The sequence below is a fragment of the Mus musculus genome, chromosome X, assembly GCF_000001635.26.
Source record: "Mus musculus strain C57BL/6J chromosome X, GRCm38.p6 C57BL/6J".
In the NCBI taxonomy this organism is placed as follows: domain Eukaryota; kingdom Metazoa; phylum Chordata; class Mammalia; order Rodentia; family Muridae; genus Mus; species Mus musculus.
In genome coordinates, this window is record NC_000086.7 from 36739458 (window position 1) to 36766740 (window position 27283).

The following is a 27283-nucleotide window of genomic DNA, read 5'->3' on the forward strand; positions in this document are numbered from 1 at the left end:
GGAAGACACACATACACATGAGGCAGGGGGGGATGCAGGCACCCATGCACACGAGTATGTATGTATGTATGTAGGTATGTATGTATGTGCTCACACATGAATATCTCCTCAGAGCACACATCAGAGAACTTCAGTTTCCTTGATATACTTCAGTTCCATTTGTCTTAGTACAAGAGCTCTATACTACTTTTGAAATTTATGAAATAAAATTCCACAAAAGTAAAGAAGGAAAGCAAAGGGTACTGGAGAGGTAGCTCAGTGGTTAAGAGCACTGACTGCTCTTCCAGAGGTCCTGAGTTCAATTCCCAGCAACCACATGGTGGCTCACAACCATCTGTAATGGGATCTGATGCCCTCTTCTGGCAAGTAGGTGAACACACAGATATAGCACTCATTTACATCCAATAAATAAATAAATAAATAAATAAAATTTTAAAGATTTATTTATTGTTATACATAAGTACACTGAAGCTGACTTCAGACACACCAGAAGAGAGCGTGAGATTGCATTACGGGTGGTTGCTGGGATTTGAACTCAGAACCTTCAGTAGAGCAGTCGGTGCTCTTTCCTGCTGAGCCATCTCTCCAGCCCTAAGTATTTAAAAAAAATGAAAGTGAAAGTAAGGGAACATGGATCAATCAGTGTTAGGCCAAACAGCGAGATCAGCAATCATCCAAGGACTACTAGGTAGCCAAGAGAATGTGCTGAGGAAAGATTGCTTTCGTGAGAAGAGAAACCGAAAGATGACAGTTGGAGCAAGTAAGGTGGCGGGGGCTGCCTCCTGGCTGGTGTCAGCTGGCTACCTATCTATTTCCTGCCACAATATTACTTCTGCAACTTTTTACTGACTGCCTCTCTTCTTGTTCTGTATGTGCTTTGAGCACAATACCTCAGTTTCACATGCTGTACACTCCCCGAGATATGCGGGGCTCAAGGATCACTGGAGAGTTTTCTTTTCTCTTCTTTAAGTAGGTACCCCAAAAAAGGCAAATAAAGTTAGAGTCTACACATCGCAATTCAAACGCCAGACGTCATCGGGAATTGACTTAAGTCTCAAGTTGACATACTCACCAGAAGAGTGTTTGCTTAGCATGTGTGAGACCCTGGGCTCCATGCCCAGGACATGACAAGTATCACATACCCAGTGCTTAACAGATGAGCAAGACTTGGGCTCGGGAAAATGTGAGCACATCTCGTGAGCCCATTATCATGAAAACACAGAAGGTATCAAATACATACTTTACTGCTAGTCATTTTACTGCTCAATGTTAACTTCAGAAGAAAAAAAAATACCAAAAACGCATTTGAGGTTAAAATAGACTTCATTATCTTTCTTGGCCTAGAACTTCCTAGACTTAAATTGGTTCCGTGCCTGGCTCATTTGAACATCTTACTTGTGCAAAAAAACAAACAAACAAACAAACAAACAAAAAAGGCAGAGAATACAGTTCCAAGAAGGTATATTTGAAATTCCCATACAAGCTGCCTTGAAACAAAATCAAACTGAACTAGGGACATAGCTCAATGGTAGAGCACTTGCCTAGTGTGCTCAATGCTCAACTCCACATCTCCAAAGGAAAATGGTTTTGTGTTTTGAGTTGATTCAATTGAACCAACCCTCTGTACAACCCGACAGGCATCAGCAGCTGCACTCCCAGGGCGATGTTTTCCTGACAGAGCTTTAAGGCCGGCCCAGTTGTGCTAACAAAAGTGCTTAGGGCAGAGTGGTACCTGAAGGTTTCCTTACCACGGTCCAAAATTCCAATTCATGCCTTTGAAAATCCTACATCTATCGCTTCTCGGCCTTTTGGCTAAGATCAAGTGTACAAAATCCTACATCTGCAGAGTTATAAAGTTACATGCTGCCACTTTCCACAGCTAGAAAATTCCCTTACCGCTAGACACAGTAACTCACAGGACAAGACAAATAAGCCTATTCCCCAGCTGCCAAGAGCAGAGCAAGGCTTCCCTAATGCAAATAAGTGCTCCCAGCGGAAACCCTGCCCCGCCCAGTGCTTAACTGATGTGCAAGACTAGCTGCGGAAAATAAGAGCCCATCTTGTCAGCACCTTATCAAGAAAAAGCAGAAGGCATCAAATACGTGCTTTGCTGCTAGTTGCTTTAATGTTCCGTGTATCTGCCTAGAAAAAGAAAATACTCAGGTTGAAATAGACCTTGTCTTTCTTAGCCTAGAGCTTCCAAGGTTTAAAATGGTTCCTGTTTTAAAAATGGCTTCTTTGTCTCTGTGTTGGGAACACTCAAAAATCCTCTTTTGGATTATTTTGAAATCTACAATAAATTATTGCAAATGTTTAAAGTGATGGGTATGCTAATTACCTTGATTTGTTCACTCTATATTGTATCTATGTAACAGAAGCCCCAAGGATTAGAATTTCCCCCTGGGAAAATCTATGCTGGGGTGAAGATAAGCCACTCACAGGAGCCCTGGTACCAGAGGATAAACTGGTCTCTCACGAGTAAAGACTTGTCTCTCTGGCTTCTAATAGCTTGGACTCAGTGTTAAATTTACATATGCATTATTTCCAGCCTGTTGCTTCACCTTTTATAAATCATAACACTAACATGGGCAAAGCAGAGAGGATTCAGAATTTTTGTCTGCTCAGTTCTGGCCAAAATAAAATAAACCCTTCACTTATTTTGGTGCATATGTGTGCAAAGAGGGGAAGGGTGGAGACCGAGCTTGTACATGCCTGTACATACAGAGGCCAGAGGTTAAGATCAAGTGTCTACCTTGATCATTATCTCCACTCTTTTTCAATGGATTGGTTTTACTTATTTATTCTAAATTTAAAATTAGCATGCACAGTAGTTGGTTTCATTCTGTCATTTTCTCTTTCCAGTCTTCTCCCCCATCCCTCTGACACTGCCAGCTTAATTTCTGAGGCAAGTTCTCTTACCAAACCTGGAGTTCACTATTTCAGAAAGACATGGACCACTGTGCCCAACTATTACATGGATGCTAGAGGTCCTCTTGCTTGCCTATCAAGCACATTACCTACTGAGCCATCTCCCCCATTTTTTCAGTAGTGAGATGAGCCACCAAGAACCTGAAATTGCTGGGACATGTGTTCTGATATCATATTGTATCCCATGAAAATGTACAATTAGTGTGTGCCAGATTGGATGGATGTGCTTAGCTTGAAAAGGTTCCATTAGCAACATGAGAATCAATATAGAAAATAAGATGCAAATTTGGGATGTCTTATGCTAACAGTGCGTTTGCTAGCTGTCTCTTTCCTTGTAATTATCATTGTTGAGCCCTTTAAAAAAAACAGAAATAAAATTGGAAAGTTGTTAATATTTTTAAATCCTTCTTAGATTCTGGCAAAGCCACAGTTATCACCTTTTTACCTATATTGTCCTAACCCTTACCTAACAGAATCACTGAATGTATGTACTACTGCCACTATGCAATCCTTGGGTGTGGCCCTTATTAGGTCTAACATTGACCTACATAGGAACCCCGATTCTGCGAGGTAGTGAACACTCAGGCTTGAGCAAGTGTCTCCGTGTCTTAGTTTCCTCTTCTCTACGGCAGCAGCTAGTCATACCCTCATAAGCACCACATACAGACTGGTTACTTCTTCCAGCCACTATTCATTTCATCTTTATAAATTAAATTTTCATTTATTAAATTTTCATTTAATCCTCGAAAGTACCATCTTCATAGTACAGGTGAAGCAACTGGGACACAAAGTGAGCAATCGACTTCCCTACCCTCCTATGACATGTCATCTGCAGAGCTAAGGATTCTAAGGCAGGTAAGGTTCCAAAGCCTTAAGCACACCTATAGTCTCTGAAAAGGAGGCTCTAACAAGTTGTCTACTAGGTAGCAGCAGGTTGTTATTCAAGGTCTGTCTTTTCTGCACTCTGGATTTAAAATAAAAGAAGCCTATGGAAGAGAAGATAGACAGGCGAAGGGGGATGACATAGAATGTGAAAAGGGACCCAGAAGAAGCAAAGTACCTAAGGGAATACCTAAGAAAAACGTGATGCTGGCTAGGCCCAGAAAGAACAGGAAATGGAAGCCTCGGTCTTGCCTATTGCATTGCAAACACACACTAACTGAGCATGCCTCAGATACCTGAGAGAGTCGCCTTTGATCCCACCCTATCCCTGAGGCGCTGCTCGGGTGTGAGCCTGACTTCCCCAGTTCATCTCCCAAGTCCGCCCCACGCCGGGCGGGGCCTGGCCGGACTGCTCTAACTGCCCCCGCGAGCCCAGGGCACCAGCCACGAGGTGGCCGGCACGGGCCTGGGTCAGGATGGCTACGTGGAGACGGGATGGCCGGTTAACCGGCAGCCAGCGGCTCCTGTGTGCGGGGCTGGCCGGGGCGTTCAGCCTCAGCCTCACCGCGCCCCTGGAGCTTGCCACTGTGCTGGCCCAAGTCGGCAAGGTGCAAAGCCACTCCCTGGGGCTGTGGGCCACCGGACGCCGGGTGTGGCTGTCCGAGGGGCCAAGGGCCCTGTGGAAAGGGAATGGCGTGGCCTGCCTGCGCCTCTTCCCCTGCAGCATGGTACAGCTGGCCGCCTACCGAAAGTAAGAGCCCGGTGGGAGGGGTCGGGAGATCGGACTGGAATGGCAAAGCTGCCACCCTGATGAATCCTAAGAAGTCTCAGTTTCCCTTCCTCTGTAAAACCGGATGGGAGTCGGGTGGGGGTGGAGGCTGGCCTTGGGAGGGGGCTACAAGGCCATATGTGTGGCCCCTAGGGTACAGTAGCAGTTTTTCACATGCTCTTGAGATTCTTGCCCTGTGAACTGCAGTTTTGTGACCTCTTGAGTCTTTCTGGGAGGAGGCAGAATTAGCAAATGATATCTGGGGGTAAAGAAACAAAAAGGCTTCCCATGGCGATAAGGTCTATCCATTCCCAACGTCTAGTAACTTGAAAATGTTTGCTTTTCTGGCTTAGGAGAGAACGCTCTCTTTTTTTTGTTTGTTTTTTTTGTTTGTTTGTTTGTTTGTTTCTTGAGACAGGGTTTCTCTGTATAGCTCTGGCTATCCTGAAACTCACTCTGTAGACCAGGCTGGCCTCGAACTCAGAAATCCGCCTGCCTCTGCCTCCGGAGTGCTGGGATTAAAGGCGTGCGCCACCACGCCCGGCAGGAGAGAACACTCTTGATGGTGTGTAAAAAGTGAGACCAGTGTCCTAAGGAGTAAGTGGGTAGTACAGGAAGAAGGACCAGTCTCTTGCCTCAAAAAGAGTTCTGTCCACCATCCCCATCTCCAATCTCAGCCTAACTTGGCTTTAGGATCCAACAGGGTCTGCAGCATCCTTTCTCCAGCAGGGACTTGTCTCCTCAGCCTAATGTTTCCCCCACTCCCAGCTGCCATCCTGCGGCGGCGGTTTCTCACCTTCTCCCACATCAACCACTGCTGCGAGAATAAGAGCTAAAGATGCAAGGGAGTGACCTTAAAAAGAGCTCAAGGATGTTTGCATGGGAGCTAGAAAGGAAGCCTAAAAAAGGAAGTCAGTGATGACGGCTCTGAGGGGAGGGTCTGTTTCCCTATTGGGGACGATGGTCTGTAAGTTCCTCATTCGCTAGGCACAGGGCCAGCTCTAAAGACTGGCCTTAGCTCTGAATTAGACATGCAGCCTACAGGCAGGAGGTGGTCAAGACACTTTTTGTTTTGTTTTTACTTTGTTCCCAGGGCTGGAAGTAAAACCCCAGGCCTTGGAGCAGCTAGTGATGTGCTTTATTTCTTTTTTTTTTTTGGGGGGGGGGGGCGGGTTGAGACAGGGTTTCTCTGTGTAGCCCTGGCTGTCCTGGAACTCACTCTGTAGACCAGGCTGGCCTCGAACTCAGAAATCCTCCTGCCTGCCTCTGCCTCCCCAGTGCTGGGATTAAAGGCATGCGCCACCACGCCCAGCATAGTGTGCTTTATTTCCCACCATATATTCCCATCCCAGTAAACACAGTCCAGCCTTGGGAGAGTCAAGCGCTTAGTTGAAAGACCAGGGCTGGGAGGCTTGCCCGGCAATTGATGCTCTGAATGGAACCATCCTTACCTGTATAGTGTTCCCCAGTCAGCATTGTGTGTGGCTTCTGCTGTTTTCCCCCAGCAACATCTGGCCTGCAGTCTTGACTTTTTTTTTTTTTTTTTTTTTTTTTTTTTTTTTTGATTGGTTGGGTTTTCGAGACAGGGTTTCTCTGTATAGTCCTGGCTGTCCTGGAACTCACTCTGTAGATCAGGCTGGCCTCGAACTCTGAAACCCACCTGCCTCTGCCTCCCGACTGCTGGGATTAAAGGTGTGTGCCACCATGCCCAGCCAGTCTTGACTTTTAATGATTCAATTTTCCCTATTTCCCTCTCTTCTCCACAAAGTGGTAGGGAAATCTTCCCTTGGATAAAAGAGAATGTGTATGAAGGAGCAGGGGGAGGGAACAGATTTGCAAAGTCTGATTCTAATGGCATGGCTTTTCTTTTAACCATCTTTTTTAAAAAGAGAGAGAGAGATTTATTTATTATTTTATGTGAGTTCACTGTTGCTGCTTCAGACACACCTAAAGAGGGCATCAGATCCCATTACAGATGGTTGTGAGCCACCATGTGGTTGCTTGGAATTGAACTCAGGTCCTCTGGAAGAGCAGTCAGTGCTCTTAACCACTGAGCCATCTATCCAGCCCCCCTTTTAACCATCTTATATATTTACATCATTTGGCTTTCACAACTTCTGGGTCCTGCCTAGAACAATCATAGGACACAGGACAGGAAGCACTATGTCCGTATCTACTGATAGAGAACTGAGCTCACACTGGGACGCCTCAAATCAGTGACAGTATTACCACTTGGCCTTCTGATTCCAAACCTTGTACAGTTTGTAACACATCATGCCATCTTCCCTTCTGCATTCACTTGACATTAGTTAGGACACAGAAGTAACCACCATGGACATGAAGTTGGAGAAAATGCAAGAACGAAAGAAGTCGTGGTAGTGCACACCTTTAGCACGTGGGAGGCAGAGGCAGGCGGATTTCTGAGTTCCAGGACAGCCAGGGCTACACAGAGAAACCCTGTCTCAAAAAAAAAAAAAAAGAAAGAAAGAAAGAAAGAAGTATGGACCCCTACACAGTTTATAACATACTAGGTTTTGTTTCATTTTGTTTGTTTAAAAAAAAAAAAAGACCAGTATGTCTCTATCCACACACATAAAGGTAGTGTGTGATTGTTATGAATCAAATGCTATGGAAACGGACACCAGGTGAGGGATGAGATTATGGGAAGGCTTCACAGAGGAGAAGAAAATATCTGAGTTTGGCCTTGGGGGATTAAGTAGGAGTCTGATAGGCAAAGATGAGGCGTTGCAGGGAATGTCAGCACAGGCAAAGAAGAGGAAAGGCGTGCAGCACAGCCAGCTGGAAAAGCAGGTTGGAATAAGATCCTGAAAATCAGACTTGGTATGCGAGGATGGCGGTGGGAAATATTTATGCAAGGTGGGGGGAGTGCCGGGGTTTAAAAAATCAAGGGCGGAGGGTGATTGTCTCATGGTGGTAGGGTAGGATGGGAAAGGAGAAAGACTGTGGGTGGTAGCAGTAGCTAGAAGCCTGCCGCACCATGCAGCAGCTGCGAGGATCTAGGATAAGTTGGTGACAGAAGAGCAAAGAATCACATAGACTGGGTTTGCTGACTTGATTTCTTGACAGATGGTTTTCTTTCTGAAAACTGAAGAGAAACCATTCCAGGGAAAGACGAGGTATAGTAAGAAAGGTTGATTAGTCGTGAAGGCATCTGCCCTACATAAAGATGACAATCATGGGTAATCAGTATATCCATTCATTTGTCCTCTGTCCTGACCACGAAGTTGCAAAACAGGTGACTGGGAATCACAGCACACTGTCTGATTGGAACAAAACATGCAGCGTAATCAGTGACTGGAGTGGATGAAAAAAAAAATTTGTCTATAATTACAATGACTGAGCTCAAGCTTAAAAACAGATCCTGTGGCTCCTTAGTCCAGGGCTCTGCCTACTACCACACAGCTAAAATCTCTGCTTGATTGGATGGACAATGAAAGGAGATGGCTGGTTAGTAGTGGGTGCTATGCTTCCGTCACAAGCAAAGAAGAGCTGATACAATGGGTGGCTTTCTAATGCATCAAAAAGAAGGCCCTCCTCCAACTTTATTGCACAACTGCTCGTTTGTCTGAATATGCCTTGGTTTGGGTCCCTGCAGTTATGAATTGCTCAGAGCCACCACCATATCCTTATTACATAAACCAGTCATGAGCTTGGGTTGGGCTATGTTGGCTGCTAGCTTGTGTTAGCAATTACAAGTACTGATCACATATATCCAGGGGTGTGTGTAGAATCTGAGCTAGCTGACAGGAAGGGGTTCCTGCAGATCACTAGTGCATTCAGCCTCCCTGGAGAAAAAAAAAGCATCTGTGCCCCAGATACAGGCAAGAATTTTAAGATATAGGAACCATAGTGATGCCATTGGTAGCCTAACGAGGTTATCTATCTCGACTGTTTATTTTAATGTGTATGAGTGTTTGCCTGCATGTACTTATGTGTACATTCCTAGTACCCACGGAGGTCAGAATAGTGCACCAGGTCCCCTGAAACTGGAGTTACAGATGATTGTGAATTGCCATGTGGGTGGTAGGAAGCAAACCTTGGTCCTCTGGAAGAGCAGATAGTGCTCTTAACCACTGAGCCATCCATCTCTCCAGCCCCTTGACTTTGCTATTCTAAGGGAAGATTGGTGGTTAAGAGGCTAGGAAGAAAGAACTTCCTTCAATTCTTTCTTTTCATTTTCTACATTTGATAAGACCACTTCATATAACAAGCCAACATAATAAGATAGTTCAAGGACTTTAGTAAGCCAAGGGCCTGTTTCCCCCTAGATGCCTCTATCAGTCATTTCCTTGTCAGGACTACTGAGCTCTCTCCTATGTGATCTGAGCTGAGAACTGGCACATTATGGTAGGCCAACAAATGGACAATAAATTAACCTATGTCCTAGAATGGTGGAGTGATTTAGGGAATGAGAATAGGATCATGAAAAAGAATGGTGCTTTTGCGTTCCCAACTCCAAGTAGATTTTTTGGGGCTTGCTGCAGACAATATGACGATCATTTCTACTTCCTGTGTCTCCTGTCCCTCCAACTTGACTGGCCAGGGGATAAAAAGCAGTAAGCCAGCATTAACACAGAGGTCAGTGACCCATTGGTGAATGCCAGCTTTAATTGTCTGTGTATCATTTCCCTTCGACGCTGGGAGCATAGCCAGGAGTCCAATTGAGATGCACCAATAACCCCTTGAAGGAGATGTTCCGAATGAATTCCCTTTGCCTTAGGAGCAGAAACAGTACCCTGGAATCCCTCAGCTGGTTTCACTTGAATGCCCACTCATTAGTCATCAGGCCAGCTGTCACCTGAACACTGGGAAAGCTACCCCTTCCACTGGAAGTTTGAAAGCCAAAGAACTGGGAATGCTTTCAATTTGAAAAAGATAAAACTATTCTTTTAGCCCAACTCTGTCATTTATTTTTATTGCAACCCCTCAGTACCTTCTCCCTGAACCGTTCCATGGCAGAAAGAACGATTTTTCCTGGTTTCCCAGCCTCTTCACTAAGGAAAGAACTTGCTTTTTTTGTGGCCTGAAAGGGTGTGCTTGTAGAAGTACCCCTATAAATATTTCTTCTGGGGTAAGCACTCATAATTTGGGATGCCCTGCTTCTCAAAAGGCTTATAACCAGAGTGGTTTTTGGTTTGCATTTGTAAAACTCCATGCAAAGTAATTTTAAGTAAATTGTAAACCTGAGAAATACAAAGCATAGTTTGTCAAACACTCATATGCCTACCACCCACACTTCACGTACTATTTTTAGACGGTCTCTCTTTATAAACTAGGTTAGCCTTGAACGTTTCCTGTAGCCCAGACTGGTCTCAAACTCAAGTTTCTCCTTTCTTAATCTCCCAAGTGCTGGCCCACAACACCAATTCCAAAATATCTTTGTTGATGTGTGGGTGTGTGGGTGTGTTTGGCTGGGTTTTCTTTTTGGGTTTTTTGGCAGCGCTGGGCATCAAACCCAGGGCCTTGAGCATGCTAAGTTAGCATGCCACCACTAAACTCCATCCTCCACCCCCTTATTTCATTTTTGAGTTTGAGTCTGGGCCAAGCAGGGTTCAAATTACTGAACGCAAGTGATTCTTCTGCCAGAGCCTCCCTAGAAGCCATGACTTGACAAGCCCAGCTTCCACATATCTCTCATAAATATACTAAAGCCTGGATGAAGGTAGAATCCTCTTCATGTTTGCTCTCGGTCCTAGTCCCTCTCCCCTTTCATGGGTCTGCTTGTATACTCCTCCTAAGGACCTGTTTATGTTACACAATACTTATGGCTTATTGTTTATGGTTGCCATATACTACAGATCACTCTGCAGTTTGGTTTAGTCATTCATCAGTATGCTTTCACGGCTTATTTCTTGTGTTTCTATGATTTGTCTAAGCTCATTCATTTTAACCATATGGGATCCACTGCATGGCAATGCTGTCATCTATCCATCCCCTTACATTTTGACATTTAATTGTTGGAGTTTTTCATTCTTTTTTATTTATTTATTTATTTATTTATTTATTTATTTATTATACATAAGTACACTGTAGTTGTCTTCAGACACACCAGAAGAGGGCATCAGATCTCATTATGGATGGTTGTGAGCCACCATGTGGTTGCTGGGATTTGAACTCAGGACCTTTGGAAGAGCAGTCAGTGCTCTTACCCACTGAGCCATCTCTCCAGCCCCTGGAGTTTTTCATTCTTATAAGAAATGTCTGTAGTGTGTCTCCATGTGGAGAGCTGTAAGAATTCCTCTAAGCTGTGAGCCAGGAAATGGAATTACAGAGTTAAGACCTGTGCTTCTCCAACTTTACTAGATACCACAAAGTAAAGGGTGAGGGTTATCAGTTTCCACACCTTCCCCCCATCATTTGCTACAATGCCAGTCTACTGAGTGAGAAGTAGATACCTTTTCACTGTTTTTGTTTGTTGCTTTTCTGATAACTGGCAAAACAACAACTTCAATTATAATTATCATTATAAAGGAAACTAATTCTTTAGACTAAATTTAACAGAATATACAGAGTATATTTGAGCAAAACCAAACCAAAGTCCAATCAGATATCTCCCAGAGCCAAGGAGTTTCCAAGAACTCCAACCCACCACATGACAATTAGAGAGCATTTCTAGGAAAACAAAAAGCAAGGTATAGAAAACAATGTAAAGGGTGGCAGTTTGGTCATCCAACCAGCCAACTTATTATAGGTTAGCTAGTTAATCATTATAGCCTAATCAGCTAGCTGGATGTAGGGTCTTCTGCAGCTAGCCAAAGTCCAGTGGCTACAATTAAAGTTGATACTGGCTTGGTCCATTAGGCTCAAAACAATTTCTGGAATGCTGGACTTCGGATGTAGATCAGTAACAGAAATGTATACCTAATGTGTAGAGCACTCTGCCTTCCATTCCCAGTGCTGGAGGAGAAGTGAAATTTCTGTTTTCATTCAATTCAGGAAATTCTGTTCATTATTAGTGTTAAGAGGATAGACAGATTGCATTCCGGTATAGCAACTGCCAGGTGCTTTTGTTCATTTACAGCCCCCCCCCCCCCCGGCAAGTTAGATTCTTCAGATAAAAAGTAGAAAACTGCTGGAGATGAAGTGGAAAGAATTTGGAGAAGATACAGATCGGCAGCTGGACTTCCTTATAGTTAGCTAGCATTCTATGATGGTGGAATTTCAATTTACTACCCAGTAATTCCAGTATAATTCTATATTTTTCTTGTTGTATGGTGGTTTACATAAGAATGACCCCCATAGGCCAGACAGTGGTGGTGCATGCCTTTAATCCCAGCACTCGGGAGGCAGAGGCAGGCGAATTTCTGAGTTCGAGGCCAGCCTGGTCTACAGAGAGTTCCAGGACAGCTTGGGCTACACAGAGAAACCCTGTCTCAAAAAAAAAAAAAAAAAAAAAACCAACAACAAAAAATGACCCCCATAGACTCAAATGTTTGAATGCTTGGTCCATGGAGAGTGGCATTATTAGGATATGTGATTCATTGTTGAAATGGGTATGGGCAGGGCTAGAGAGATGGCTCAGTGGTTAAGAGCACTGACTCCTCTTCCAGAGGTCCTGAGTTCAATTCCCAGCAACCAAATGGTGGCTCACAAACATCTGTGATGGAGTCTGATGCCCTCTTCTGGTGTGTCTGAAGACAGCTACAGTGTACTCATGTACATAAACAATTCTTTAAAAAGGAAGAAGTGGGTGTGGTCTTGTTGGAGGAAGTACAATCACTCTGGGGGTCAGCTTTGAAGTCTCATTTGTTCAAACTATGCCCAATATGACTCACAGTCGCTTCTGTCTGCATATTAAGATGTACAACTGTCAGCAGCTCATGTGTGTGCCTGGATGCTGGCATGCTCCCTGTCCTAATGATAATAAACTAAACCTCTGACCCTACAAGCCGAGCTCAATGAAATGTTCGCCTTTATTAGTTGCCATAGTCGTGGTACCTCTTCACAGCAATAAAACCCTAAGTAAGACACATTGTAAAGGACTTCCAAATGCTCGGAAATATTTGAAGCTCTATAGAGCATGCTAGCCCAGTTCAGACCTTGCATCTGAGCTTTCTCTGTTTCCCCACCACCAGGTTCGTTGTGCTATTCATGGATGACCTGGGCCGTATTTCCCAGTGGAGTTCCATTGTGACTGGAAGTCTCGCAGGCATGGTTTCCACGATTGTCACATACCCTACAGACCTCATCAAAACCCGATTGATGGTGCAGAACGTGCTGGAACCATCATACAGGGGGCTAATCCATGCTTTTTCTACTATTTATCAACAAGAAGGGTTCCTGGCCCTTTATCGAGGGGTATCCCTCACTGTTTTAGGTAAGGTGAAATTCAACACCCAAGAAAAGGCTGTTCCTTGACACGTGTGAAGGTAGTTCAAGCCTCTATCTTCTGTGTACTAAAATTGCAGGCACATATCACCCTACCACAATTTTAGAGGCCTAAAGAATGCAGGTCAAGGGGCTGGAGAGATGGCTCAGTGGTTAAGAGCACTGACTGCTCTTCCAAAGGTCCTGAGTTCAATTCCCAGAAACCACATGGTGGCTCACAACCATCTGTAATGAGATCTGATGCCCTCTTCTGGTGTGTCTGAAGACAGCCACAGTGTACTCATATACATAAACTAAATAAATCTTTAAAAAAAAAAAAGAATGCAGGTCAAGCAATACAAGTGACTCAGAAAAGCCTGCATTCCAAGCCACCCTCAAAACTGCCCAGCCGACAGGAGACCTCAGTGTGTGTATCCATGATTTAGCACGACAGGATCTCAATGGTATTTGTAGCCTTTGACCGAGCTACATATATACAAGGCCTCTGTTTGCCAAATCCAGAAGGATGGATTGAGTCCATCTATGCAGTACTAAATGAGATTTGTCAGACTGCCCTATGGAGAGCTGACTTCTAGGGTAACTGTCCCCTGGCTATCTTCACATCTCTCCTGCAGATCTTTCTTATCCAATATACTTGGCCCTTGTTAGGTCGTCTGATACTGTCAGCTTGGTTCTGTTTGTTCCTCAGGCTCCTCCCTCAGCTTTTTTTTTTACCCTCTATGTTGGCTTTCTTTTTTGTTGGTGTTTATGTTTGTTTGTTTGTTTGTTTGAGAAAGGACCTCGCTCTGTAGCACTGGCTGGCCTGGAATTTGCTCTGTAGACCAGGCTGGACTCAAACCTGAAGTGATCCTCCTACGTCCACCTCCTTTGTACTAAGATTGCAAGCACACATCACCATACCCAGCGTTCTACATTGGCTTTCTTGCCCTGCATCCTCTCTCTAGGAGAGCCCATCTTGTAGCTTCAACAAGCATGAGTGTACTTTAACTCCTAATATGTTTAATAATAATGCTAATATTTTAGGGGTGCTCACTGGGTACTAAGTACTTTTCCAGAAGCTATGACTATAATTTCTCATTTAAAATTTTATCTTTATTTTTTAGGTTTTAATATAGTATTTTTATTAATTCTTTGAGAATTTTATATGATGTATTTTGATCATATTCATCCCCAACCATCCCCTAACTCCTTCAAGATCCACCCCCCCTTACTTCCCTACCCCCTCTCAGCTTCATGTCCTCTTTGTTACTCACCCAACCCAGTCCACTTGGTGCTGCATACACACCTATGGGTATAGGGCTATCCCGCAGCTCATGGTCAACCTACCAGAGTCACACTCTTGAAGAAGTATTAAAAATTATTTTTATTGCTTTTAAATTATATGTATATATCTATACCTGTGTGTGAAGGTATGTGCTCAGGAATGTGAGTGCCCACCAAACCCAGAAGAGGGCAATGGGTGGGTGTTCTCATATGGGTGCTGAGAACCAAACTCGTGTCCTCTATAAGAACACAGCACACTCTTAACTGCTGAGCTGTCTCTCCAGCCCTCTTTAAAAAAAAAAAGATGTATTTATTTATTATATGTAAGTACACTGTAGCTGTCTTCAGACACCCCAGACGAGGGCATCAGATCTCATTACAGATGTTGTGAGCCACCATGTGGTTGCTGGGATTTGAACTCAGACCTTCGGAAGAGCAGTCAGTGCCCTTAACCACTGAGCCATCTCTCCAGCCCCAGCCCTCTTATTTTTAATTGATATATGGTTATACATATTTATGGGCTATCATTTGATATTTTTTAAAGATTTATTTATTTTATATAAGTATACTGTAGCTGTCTTCAGACGCACCATAGAGGGCATCAGATCCCATTACAGATGATAGTGAGCCACCATGTAGTTTCTGGGAATTGAACTCAGGACCTCCAGAAGAGCAATCAGTGCTCTTAACCACTGAGCCATCTCTCCAGCCCCTCATTTGATATTTTGATACACGCATATATTCCATAATAATCAATTCCAAGTCAGAGCACTTAGCATATCCATCACCCCAAATATTTATGGCTTCTTTGTGGTGAGTTCCCCCATTCTATCAAGAATATCTTTTCTAGCTACTCTGAAATGTACAATACATTGTTCTTAACTATAGGCACCATGTATGGCAATAAAACTCCACAACTTATCTTCATATCTAACATTTTACTGTTTGTTTTATTTTCTGAGACAAGGTCTCATTAAGTAACCTAGCTGGCCTGGAACTTGCTATTTAGTCCAGACTGCCCCTTAACTCTTGATTGTCCTGCCTCAGTTTCTTGAGTGCTAGAATTACAGAGATGTGCCACCTTGCCAAGGCTGTCCGACTTACTCTTCTTTTGTTTTATTTTTTATTTTATTTATTATTATTTGGAGGGAGGTTCTGATGTTGTTTGGTATTTTTTGTTTTTCTTCTGTTTGTTTGTTTGTTTGTTTGTTTTGTTTTGTTTTGTCTTAGGGACACAGAGTCCCACTATTACAGTCTTGACTGCTCTGGAACATGCTCTATAGACGAAGCTGATCCCTAAAACTCAAAAATCTGCTTGCCTCGGCCTCGGTCTTGGCCTCTGCCCTCTGCCCTCTGCCCTCTGCTTCTGGCTCTGGCCTCTCGCCTCTGCCTCCTGCCTCCTGTTTCTGTCTCTGTCTCTGCCTTCTGCCTTCCGCCTTCCGCCTTCCGCCTTCCGCCTTCCGCCTTCCGCCTTCTGCCCTAGCTCATCCCCATCATCTTCCCTACTGACTCTAGGGACTCAGCCTCTCCTGCAGGCTCATGTTCCTATCTGTGGCCCTATGCCTGGTGTGCCTTGTATACTGCTGCCAGACTAGGATAATCTTCCCAAATGCTCTGCCTTCATTTCACTACAACCCTCCAAAAGCTAAGGGAGAAAGCCAGAATTTCCATGGCATTCCAGATCACTTAGAGCTGACCCCTGCAGGTCTGCCCTACCTCATCCTATCCTGTACTATGCCTCTCCTTGCTCTCATGTTCAAGCCATACAAAAATGTGTGTGCTTCTTAGAGATACATGCTCATTGTATTTGCCTGGACTTCCTTTCCACTCTCTTAGTGTCTGATACACTCCTACCCTTAGCTCAAGACCCACTTCAAAAGTTCTGTGTTCTAAGCCACGTGTTATGATACATGCATATAATGGAATCCCAGTACTCTAGAGGTTGAGGCAGGAGCATCATGAGATCCAAGCTAATCCTGGCTACATAATTTTCCTGTCTCAAATAACTATACACAAGCTAGGTCTGTAATCTCCCCTTAGGTTCAGGAGATGGAGGCAGAAGTGAAAGTTCAAGGCCCATCTGGGCTACAGAGTTCAAACCAACCCAGGCAATTTACTGAGGCCTGTGTGAAAAGTTTAAAAGGTGAGGGGGGTATGGGTGTTTTATATATATATATATAGTGTTCGATATGAAAATCTCCAGAAAGTAGTCGGCTCTGAGCTGTCGTCCTAGCACCTGGCATAGTACCCAACTCATAGTAAAATATTCCTAAATTCCTATTTAGAGACAACGTCTAATGAAATGTACTGTAGGCTGGGTTTGAGCTTACTATGTAGACCAGGCTAGCCTTGAACTGGTCATCCTCTCTCAGCCTCTCTAGTGCTGGGATTATAGACATGAACTACCATGCCTAGCTTCCCCAAATGTTTTTGAATGAAAATAGGAAGTTGGTGAGTCTTTTCAAATATATGTTTATTAAATATAATAATGTCTAAGGATAAACAATACCCTACTTATATTCTGCTTCTTCTTCTTTTTTTTTTTTTTTTTTTTTTGATGAACTACATCCCCAGCTCTATCCCGTCTATTAGATCTCTTTGTGTATTTTTAAATTTTTATGTATAGGGGTATTTTGCCTGCATTCATATCCATGTATAGTATGTGTGCAGTGTCCGTGGGAGCTGGAAAAAGGGTGTCAGAGCCTCTGAAACTGGAGTTACAGATAGTCCTGGGCCACAGCCTACATGCTGAGCATTGAACCTGTATTGTCTGTAAGAGTGGCCAGTGTTCTGAAGCACAAAGCCATTTTTCTAGCCCAGAGCTCATGTTTTGAGAGGCAAATTTAGCCTATGTGTAAACTTAAGATGATTCTGAAAACTTCTGGAGATGTGTGAGAGTGTCAGCTAATGCATTATTTGTTCACCATCTTAGATGTGTATGATGCTAACTGGACCTTATGCCATCTAAGCCAGGTCAGGTAGCACAGTTATCACACAATGTCCTTTCCTAGCTTCCAATACTGGATCAAGTGCTCTATGGGAGTGATTTATTTTTATCTTTATTTTTATTTTCTTTGTAAAAGAGAGCGTGTGTGTGTGTGTGTGTGTGTGTGTGTGTGTGTGTGTGTGTGTGTACATGAGTACCTGGGCCCATGGGGGCTAGAAGATAGTGTCAGACTCCCTAGAGCTGGACTTACCGGTGGTTGTGAGCCACCTGCTCCTCTACAAAAACAGTAGGTGCTCTTAAGAGCCATCTCTTCGGTATCATGGAAATGGCTTTTCTCCCTCCCATGTTTCTTTTCATTTTTCTCCTTTTTTGTGTTTCAAACACACAGTAAAGTTCTTAGAATTATAAATTATAAATAGCCGGGCGTGGTGACGCACGCCTTTAATCCCAGCACTCGGGAGGCAGAGGCAGGCGGATCTCTGAGTTTAAGGCCAGCCTGGTCTACAGAGTGAGTTCCAGGACAGCCAGGGCTACACAGAGAAACCCTGTCTCGAAAAACAAAATAAAAAATAAAAAATAAATAAATTATAAATAACCACACACTCAATAATACATCCATTTATATTCTTACTTTATCACATATCTATACATCTTTCAGAGCCATTCATAAATCCATCCTTTTCTTTGGTGATTTCAATACAAGTTATAAATACCAATATACCCCCAAACCCGTCAACATCTGTATCACAAACCCAAGTTCAGCATCTAGTTAGGGTTTATTTTCTTCTGCGTGACGCAGTGTCTCATGTACTCAAGTAGCCCTGGCTGGCCAAAAACCTTGCTATGTAGGTAAGGATGAACTTGAACTATTACTACTCCTCCTGCTTCTGCCACCCAGATGATGGAATTATTGGTGTGTGTCACCACAACTAGCTCTCCAGATCTGTTTACAATTCTTTTAGGTACCATTTATTTACAGTAAACTGTACAACCTGGAGTGACCAGCTCTTACATCTTGACCTAATGGTGCTGTCACACCAGCCCCCTTTTGCTAGTTACACAGCCCCAGACCCCCTCCTATTGCCCTTGTGTATTCCCCAGAGGCATTTTTTTATTTTGGTCCAGACAGTGGTTCCCCAAGACAGCAACCTCTCACTGTACTTGATTCGCAGGTGCTGTTCCCTTCTCTGCTGGCTCCCTTCTAGTTTACATGAACCTGGAAAAAGTCTGGAATGGACCCCGGGACCGCTTTTCTCACCTGCAGAACTTTGCCAATGTCTGTGTGGCTGCTGCTGTGAGCCAGACCCTCTCCTTTCCCTTTGACACTGTGAAGAGAAAGATGCAGGTGCGGAGCATTGGGGAGGGGTGGGGGAAGGGTGCAGTGGGAGGCAGATTACCTTAAAGCACAGTAACCACAAAGAACATTTTGACTCCACCTCCTCATCCTCCCTTACAGCCCCACCACTGAAGAAAGACATTTTTCTACAGAGCTCAGGATTGCTCATGCAAATACTATGCGAACCACTTCTGCTAACCTCTAGGCTACTAGCTTAAGCCAATGCCTAGACCTCTTTTTTAATGTATCCGTCTTCTAGAAAGCTTCCAGATAAGGCTCCCTTTTCTTTCCTGGCCCCTGGTTACATCACTTAATGGTTCTTCTTCCTACGTCACCAGAAAAGGAGGACACCGCAAAATGTAACCTGTTAACTTGCCTTCTTGATGCCACCACAGGGAAGACATAGTACTCTTTCTTGTCACTGTGCCTTTTCTGACTAAAATAAACCAAGAACCATTCAACAAGAGGCCTAAGAAAGAAACTGCATTTCAAAAGGGTGCAACTGGCCATGCACTGCCCTAACAATTGCTAGGGAAACATGTTCACTATAGAGCACAAAGGCAAAACAGAAAGAAAGAGGCTGCAAATTGAAGAATTAGCTTAGCCTGCATTCTTATCAACAAAACCAATCTGATCAGTCGATGATATAACAAGAGGGCGTTACAGCCACATGTGGGTAATCAGAATCCAAGCAAGATCCACTGTTTTGCCATCTTCCCCTAACCCTGCTCACTCGGTTGCTTGCCTACGTCCTTGGCCTCTCTGATATGACTGACATGTTCCTGAAGCTCTGCAGAAATGAATTTGAGGTCATTTGCATGCCACTTGGAATGAGTAGTCCCACTTGTTGGTTTCTCCACATGACTCTGACTTGTTTCTCTAGTTTCTCAATGCCACTCCTCACTTCCTGTTTCCCTGGTCAGTGCCAAAAAACGTGAAGGGACTTGACTCCCCAATGTTATCTTCAGACAAGATGATACTCCACTCTGCCACTCCGATCCACAAAACATCCCATCTGTCTGGGTTTCTTCTCTTCTGCCCTTGTCCAGATGAACCATTGCCACACTGGTATGACTATAGTGCAAATCACAATGAACATAACTTCTGATTTAAAAAATAATGCACATATTAAAACATGGTTTAAAGGGTTGATTTCACATTATGTATGCTTGGTCACAATAAAACAAAGTAATGTACATGTGGTTGTAGAAATTTGAGGAAATACAGCAAAGTAGGGAAAAAAGGAAAATAGCTTAATTCTTCTAATAGTTACTAGTTTTTTTCTGTGCATGTTCATACACACACACATATACTGGCATTATTTTTTAGAAATTGTGTTTGGACTACAAATAAAAGTTGGTAGCTTACTGTTTTTACTTATCACATAGCAGATTCAGCTCCAGGCCATTAACTGTTTAGTTATCAAGTGCTATTTTGCCCTATGAACATCTTAGAAATAGTTAAAATTTCTCAGTTTCTAAGTAATGGGGCTATTTCTAATTCTTAAGTATAACAACACTGTAATGAAACCTCTTGTGTTTTTCACATTATATTCCTAGAAATTTTCTTGCAGGCCACAAGACCTGAAGGAGTATTGAGGACTAAGCCCAAGGACATGTGTGAGTTAGACTAGGATTCTACTACCACTGAGCTACACCCCCTGCCACTGCATATTTTTCTGTGTGCCAAGATCTCCTTAAACTACCAGGACTGGCCTTGATCTCCCCACATAATCCAGGAAAGGCTTCAAACTGAAGAGCTTCCCGCCTCAGTCTCCAGGGAGCTGGGATTTTCAGCATGAGCTACCGTGCCCAGCTCACGTCCTCTCTGTTGCTCATGTGGTTTTTGTTTGTTTTGACATTTATTTATGTATTTATGTATTTATTTATAGATTGTATTTGTATCAGTGCTCTGTCTGCATATACCCCTGTATGACAGAAGAGGGCATCAGACTCTATTATAGATAGTTTTGAGTCATCTCTCCACCTCCTTGTTTCTTTGTTTTAAAGACACGGTTTCTCTGTGTAGCCCCTGGCTGTCCTAGAACTCACTCTGTAGACCAGGCTGGTCTCAAACTCAGAGATCTTCCTGCTTCTGTCTGCCAAGGGTTGGGATTAAAGGCATACGCCACCATGCTGACTCAATGAAATTTACACGAGGCAGAGGTGGGTGGATTTCCATGATTTTGAGAATAGCCTGGTCTACAGAGTGAGTTCTAGGACAACCAGGGGCTATACAGAGAAACCCTGTCTCAAAAAAAAAAAAACAGAGAGAGAGAGAGAGAGAGAATACCTTCTCTCTCTCTCTCTCTCTCTCTCTCTTGCTCCCAGGGACATCCCCAGCATTTTCTTGCCTCTTTTGAGTCTGTCCTAGCTTAGGTAAAGTTTGGTGAGCTCTGGATCTACCTAAAATCGAACCTTGAGGCCTGGGGGTGGGGCTAGTCATCAGAGAGGGTTTCAGGCTGTTCTGTGATATCTAGATGTGAAGCTGAGAGATTTTGGTCTTCTCCATAAATCTTCAGCTTTACTTTCTTTTTCTGGTTGCTAAAACAATGGCTTTCTCTAGGAGACTCTAGCCAACACTACATTCTGCACTAGAATATCACCTTACCATAGCAATCTGCCACCAACCAGGGTAAGAAACACTGAGAGTGAGAATTTGAGTGCAGTCCTACTCATTTTCCCTTTGTGTGGGAACCTTCTAGCTAATGTATATATACTGTGTCAAGAAGCTGCAGTCAAGGCTGCGTATGGTGTCACTTGCCTGTGATCTCAGTGACAGAGGCAAGAAGGTCACAACTTCAAGGTCACCATCATCTACATAGCCAGTTTGAGATTAGCCTCAAGAAAACAAAAACAGAGAAAACAGCTTTCAAATAAATGCAAAGTCATAGTGGTTGTTTTTAAAAACACAAAATAAATGTACTGTAAAATAGGATTAGCATCTAATTATGACTAACATCATAAATGTCATCTGAAGATATAGTAAGCCAACTAATATGACGCAGCCAAAATTTTATTCTTCATGGGTTAGTAAATATAACAATTTGTCCATAATACATATTTTTAAAATTAACACCCAGGACAGAACCACAGGCCTTCAAATGCAAACATGGCATTACCTTCTCTGTCCACTAGGTGTCACTGCAGTAAACACATAGTCTCTGGCCATGGAAAGCTATGAACCAGCAACTTAGTGAGTTACTAACCTCACAGGCCCAGCTCAGAATCGCTTTCAGTTAGGAAGATAAGGGGGCAGAAGCAACAGGAAACGCCTAAAGTTTTTTTTTTTCCTGTAAAGCACATAATGCAATATTCATCAAGAAGAGAAAGCCATAAGAACCACACACTTCCACTGGATCAGGCAGGTTTCCGCACTTCATTTGTCACAAGGGCACCAAGCTGCTGTGACCTGAACACAGTTAATGGTAACATTTGCATTCCATTGGTTTTCTCCATGGCACTGCCCACCATGAAGCAAATCAACAGCAGGTGTCTGGTGGATAGCCAACTGAACAGGGAGTTTTTCCCAGCACCCACAGTGGCTGACGCCTTTGTCTGAGTGCCTGTCTTCATGGGCTTTTATCCAGACATTCGGACATACAATCTGTCTGTCTAATACCACGGCAGGTTGGAACTCTTCTGAACATTAATGACAATAATCAGAAGTCTTGTTTAGCCACCTGAGCCCTTCCTTCACCAGGCTTACATGCATTTTATCCTGCTTTTCTTTTGCTTGCTTGGCCCTGCTAGAGGATGGAGAGGTAAATAATTTATGCATGCGCATGTTTTGAGAGAATGTTTCTCGGGGAGAAGGGTCAGTTGTATGTGGAATGAAATGCCTCTACCTTGTGTGCTTTCACGGACCCTAATGCCACCCTGCCTGAAATCTCCTTTTCCACGTGTCTGTACATTTTAACTCCAGCTCCTCTGGATACAGCCTGGCCCTTCTATCTGCATCTCCACCTGGCTAAGACCCTGGGCCAGAAGATGCTGGCAGCACTAAGTGTATTAAAGAAACAATAGGCTGGGCATAGTGGCATAACCTTTAGGGAGGCAGAGGCAGGTGGATTTTTGTGAGTTTGAAGGTAACCTTGTCTACATAGCAAGTTCAAAGCCAGTCAGACCTACACAGTGAGCTACTGTCTCAAAGGGGTGGGGAGGGTGAAGAAAAGGAAAGGATTTAATACAAGAAAGTATAAGATGGAAGAAATGTTGACAACAAATATTTTATGTGATTAATCTATAAGCCCTATTAAGAACCAAAGAATTATGGGGGGGGGGGGAACTATAATAGTTCCATAGGCAGGTGTATGTGAAAGAGAAGGAGAGGCAGGCTGGGAACACTTTGCTGGGAGTCTGGGGAACAGCTTCGAACATGGGACCTGGAGTCTGGTAGGCCTTATGAAAGAATCAGGAAGGAGGTCCACGAACCCTCCCTCCACTCTGTTGCTCCTATTAGTTATCTCCATTTCACCAAATACAAACCCATGTGCCGTCCTGTTGATTTATACCCCAGTGGACTTTGCCCCCACCACAACTCACAGGGTAAGCAGGATTAGGCCAAGTCAGCATTTGAACTGAAAGTGCATAAAATGAAGGACAAAGGTGGTATCCAAGTGGCACAGCTCAGTGAGCAGAACACACATGGTCAGTGAATAAACAGAGGCCCCAGCCTGCTCAAATAGCCTCCACTCGGACCGCAATGGATACCACCTTGAGCAAGCTTTGCAGATACACAGTCACTTCATTAACCCACTCGGGGCTTCTAATGCTCCATCCTATGTCTTCACCCCCGCCTCCCTCCTCAGTCCTGAGCTCATGGTTCTCACAGCCTGCTGATTTGGACCGCTGAGTAGCACATCTTCACGATCACTTCCAACCCACTGTCTATCAAAGTTACCCATGTTCCCCTAAAACTGTCTTTCTAGACTTTTCCCTTTCTGGGCCATCAGTGTCCTAGATAGCCAAGCTAAGCATCCAGAAGTTAGGCTTGCCTCTGCCGTCCCTTCATCCAACCAACCCAAAGTTCATTTGCTTCTGCATTCATAAGTCTCCTACATGGGTCCTTTTTTTTTTTTTTATTGCCCTGACTCCCAGTCAAAGTCCTTATCAGCTCATAGTGCAGCACATACTGTTCTCTATGAGTGATTCTAAACGTGACTATTAGTACTGAGTGGGAAGATATAGTAGGCACCGGGCCAAGTGGATGTTCATTATGTCATCCAATCCTTACAACAATTCACAAAGTAAGCACTGTTGTTACTATATCTGCGTGTGAGTGCCTGTGTGTGTGTGTGTGTGTGTGTGTGTGTGTGTGTGTGTGTGTGTCACAGTGCACATACAGAAAGAAGTCAGACAACTTACGGGAGTCAGAGATCTCTGTCCGCCACGCAGGGCAGGTTCTGGAGCTTAAACTCAGATCGTCAAGTCTTGGCAGCAAGCACTTTTACCTGTTGAGCCATCTTGCCTATTGAGATGAGAAAACTGAGGCACTGTAGATTACAAGCCCATCTTTGAGCAACGGAACTGGGACAAAGGCCATGCATGCAGGTTTGCCTCCCGGATCAGAGCTCACTTCAGTCCATGGGTTTCTTGCAGAACAAATGTTCTTTTGCCCTGTCACTGTGGCTCCTCTATCACCTTTAGAGAATAAAGGCCGGCCCATTAGCTTGGCATGTTTCCCTCACCGACTTCACTGTGCGTGCTGTATAGAAGCCCTTTGTATAGGGAGTTGCAGAATCAAATGTCTGTAAGAATTCAGAAACAGCATGGACAGGAGAGCTAGGGAGACCCAGATAACGGGCACTCAGCCCCAAACAATAAGCCTTTAAATGCATTCTAAGCCATCGTGCCTTTTGAAAGCATTCTGGAGAACTAAACTCTCTGCTCACAGAATGTGATTAGCATTTAAATATGCGTAGCAGAAAAGAGTGAAGTGAGCTGGTGGAGGCTGCAGCTAAACTGCAAGAGTCTCCTCTCAGAAGGATGGTTGCCATTTAGAAATGCAAGCCCAGTTTTCAAGGGAGCCCCTAAATTTACATCCAGATTGTGATGTGAAATCTTTCTTTCTTTTTTTTTTTTTTTAAGGCTGCAAATAAAAAGTACTGTCTGGGCAAAGCACAACATGCCTTCTTTTGGCCTCTGTTCAATTGAAGCATCCAGTTGCAATAGTGAAGAAGTTCCCCTCCCCCAAGCCCTGAAGACCAAACGTATTTTATATTCTGGTCAACAGGCCTTTGTTCCTGCAGCTACCTCTCTCTGCCTAAGCATCACTTCTGTCTCTGTAAAGGTTCAACTGAACTTACGTTGGTAGTAGTATCTGTTGCTTTTGTTTGCTGGCTTTTCCCACCCATAAGGCACACATTTTCAGATAATGCATAAAGGCAGCTATTTAAGCCTTTGAGAACCACAATGCAGGCACTCTAGCCCACTGGAGAGGGAGTCCTGGGGAAGAAGAAACTAAATTAACTATAGGGTACCTTCTCTGAAAAGGTGGATGCTGTTTTTCACTGACTCCCTCTTCTACTCCCATGTCTATGGGCACAGTCGTTGTATTCCCAAAAGTTGTGGGTGAGTAACTCCTTTTAAAGGGTGCTGTTAGCCTCACCGTGGGTCCTCTCACTTTGACAATTTTCTTCCATAGCATTTTTTCCTCTTTTACCCTTTTTTATCTCAACATCATTGCTCTGCTGTCCCTTCCCTGCCAAAACTACCTCCTGGTAGCAGCTATCTTATTTTCCCAAGCAGAAATAGTCTCCTCAATGCCAGTGTCTTCGTTTGCTTAGTTTTGAGCATCCCTACTCTGGAACTCTGAAAACCAAAATACTCTAAAGTCAGAAACTTGGAGCATCCACATGATGGAAGATTCCACAACTGATCTCAAGTAAAGGACTGCAAACAAATACAGACACGCTGGAAAGACTGTCGATGGGGTGGGGGAGATGGTTATTACATACGCACAAGGGCTTCAGTTTGAATTCCTCAAACCTGTATAAAGCTAGGCATGACAGTAGTGTACTCTAAAATTCTAGCACTCCTCTTTTGAGATAGGGGACAGAATTAAAGGAATCCACAGAAACTCGTGGCCCAGATGGCCTCACCTGCACAGCAGTAAACAGAGATGCTATGTATCTAATAAGACAGAACTGAGGACCACATCTGAGATGTCCTCTAACCTCCACACATAAGACCCAGCACACATGTACCATCACACAGACACACACACACCATATACACATGCATATGAATATATGATAATAAAAATAAAAATTTAATAAAACAGCATAAAGTTACCTTCATGCTTTGTAAAATAAAATATATATGAAACATAAGTGAATTCCATGCTTTAAACTTTGCTCCCATTCAAAGATCTCTCTTTATATGTAAGTATTCCAAAATTAAGAAATATTCAAAATTTGAGGTACTTCTTATCCCAATCATTTTAGATAAAGGATACTCAACCTAGAAAGCTCTTTTCTTTTTTTAAAAGATTTATTTATTATTATAGATAAGTACACTGTTGCTGTCTTTAGACAGACCAGAAGAGGGCGTCAGATCTCATTATGGGTGGTTGTGAGCCACCATGTGATTGATGGGATTTGAACTCAGGACCTTCGGAAGAGCAGTCAGTGCTCTTAACTGCTGAGCCATCTCTCCAACCCTCTTTAAAAAAAAAGATTTATTTATTTATTTTATGTATGTGAGTACACCGTTGCTCTCCTCAGACACATCAGAAGAGGGCATTACAAATGGCTGTGAGCCACCATCTGGTTGCTGGGAATTGAACTCAGGACCTCTGGAAGAGCCGTCGGTGCTCTTAACTGCTGAGCCATCTCTCAGCCCCTAGAAAACTCTTTTATGCATGTCACAAGATCCCTTATATTATAAATGTGTTTCTTTTCTCTAAATTGCAAGCTCTTGGCCCATGGGAAGTATATGTTATATTTTTGTGTATCCCTAAAACATGTAGTCTCACATAACAGGCACTTGATACTTGTTTTAAAATGAATAATTTTGAAAACAAGTTTAGGAGCCCTCCCTTTGAGTACAGAGTTGAATCATGCCACTGAGTGAACCCTGAGTCTGTGCTCTTGTGTCTATACAAGCTGAAGGTAAGAACACCCAAGTCTGCCCTCTTCCCAGCACGCTGACCTAAAGAAAATTCTTCTTGTTTCCTAGTACTACTTTTGTGTACTGTTCTAAGAATACACTGTCTCCTACCATAACAATCCTGTCCTGTGCCACCCATGGCCAACAGCTGTCAACTGGCAAGATTGGCAAATGTGCTAAAAGGACAAGCTAGAACTAGGCACAATGTCAAAAGCTTATAATTCCAACATCCAGGAGGCTGAGACAGAAGGATCAAACTTTTCAGACCTGCCTGGGCTACAGAGCAAGTTCAAAGCTAGTCTGGGCAATTTAGTGGGGCCGTGTTTGAGGCAAACAAGAAAAGAGGAAAGGGAAAGAAAAACCTCCACACTGTTTCCATTTGTACTCTCTGCATTCCAACCTCTCATCACTGGGCATGGGTCTGGAGGCACCTGACAAATCACACCACCGTCCAGTTCATAGTCCTTCGGGGACTGCTTTCAGGAAATGGAGGAGTGTACATGACTGCTGTTCGTTACTGAAGCTTTTGTCAGAGCTAGACGCATGAAGATGTGTGCAAGAAGATAATGACGGGAAAAGCCTGCCTTAGATTAAGGAATTGTAACCATACCACCCTTTGTTGGTCAGATAATATAGATAAGGCAGATTCTTAACTCATCTAATCTTCTTTATCAACCTCCAAAATAGGTGCTATTAGG

The 27283-nt window shown here is 43.6% G+C and overlaps 1 protein-coding gene across 8 annotated transcripts in view; it reads left to right on the forward strand.

The window, feature by feature from the left end:
* Positions 1-4112: 4112 nt before the first annotated feature.
* Positions 4113-27283, forward strand: part of Slc25a43 (solute carrier family 25, member 43) — a 33738-nt gene continuing 10567 nt past the window's right edge. Inside the window, exons 1-5 of one of the 8 annotated variants that reach the window (XR_391662.4) lie at positions 4114-4561; positions 12676-12917; positions 18311-18483; positions 19398-19542; positions 20048-20382. Coding sequence is in view for 5 of the 8 variants with exons in the window: in XM_006541378.3 (XP_006541441.1) it covers positions 4287-4561; positions 12676-12917; positions 18311-18483; positions 20048-20107 (750 nt within the window). In the remaining 3 variants the exon portion in view is untranslated. Of the gene's footprint in view, positions 4562-12675; positions 12918-18310; positions 18484-18594; positions 19855-20033; positions 20383-22226; positions 22238-27283 lie in introns of those variants that run through there. The other 7 variants (XM_006541378.3, XM_006541379.3, XM_006541381.4 and 4 more) reach the window with 7 other exon arrangements.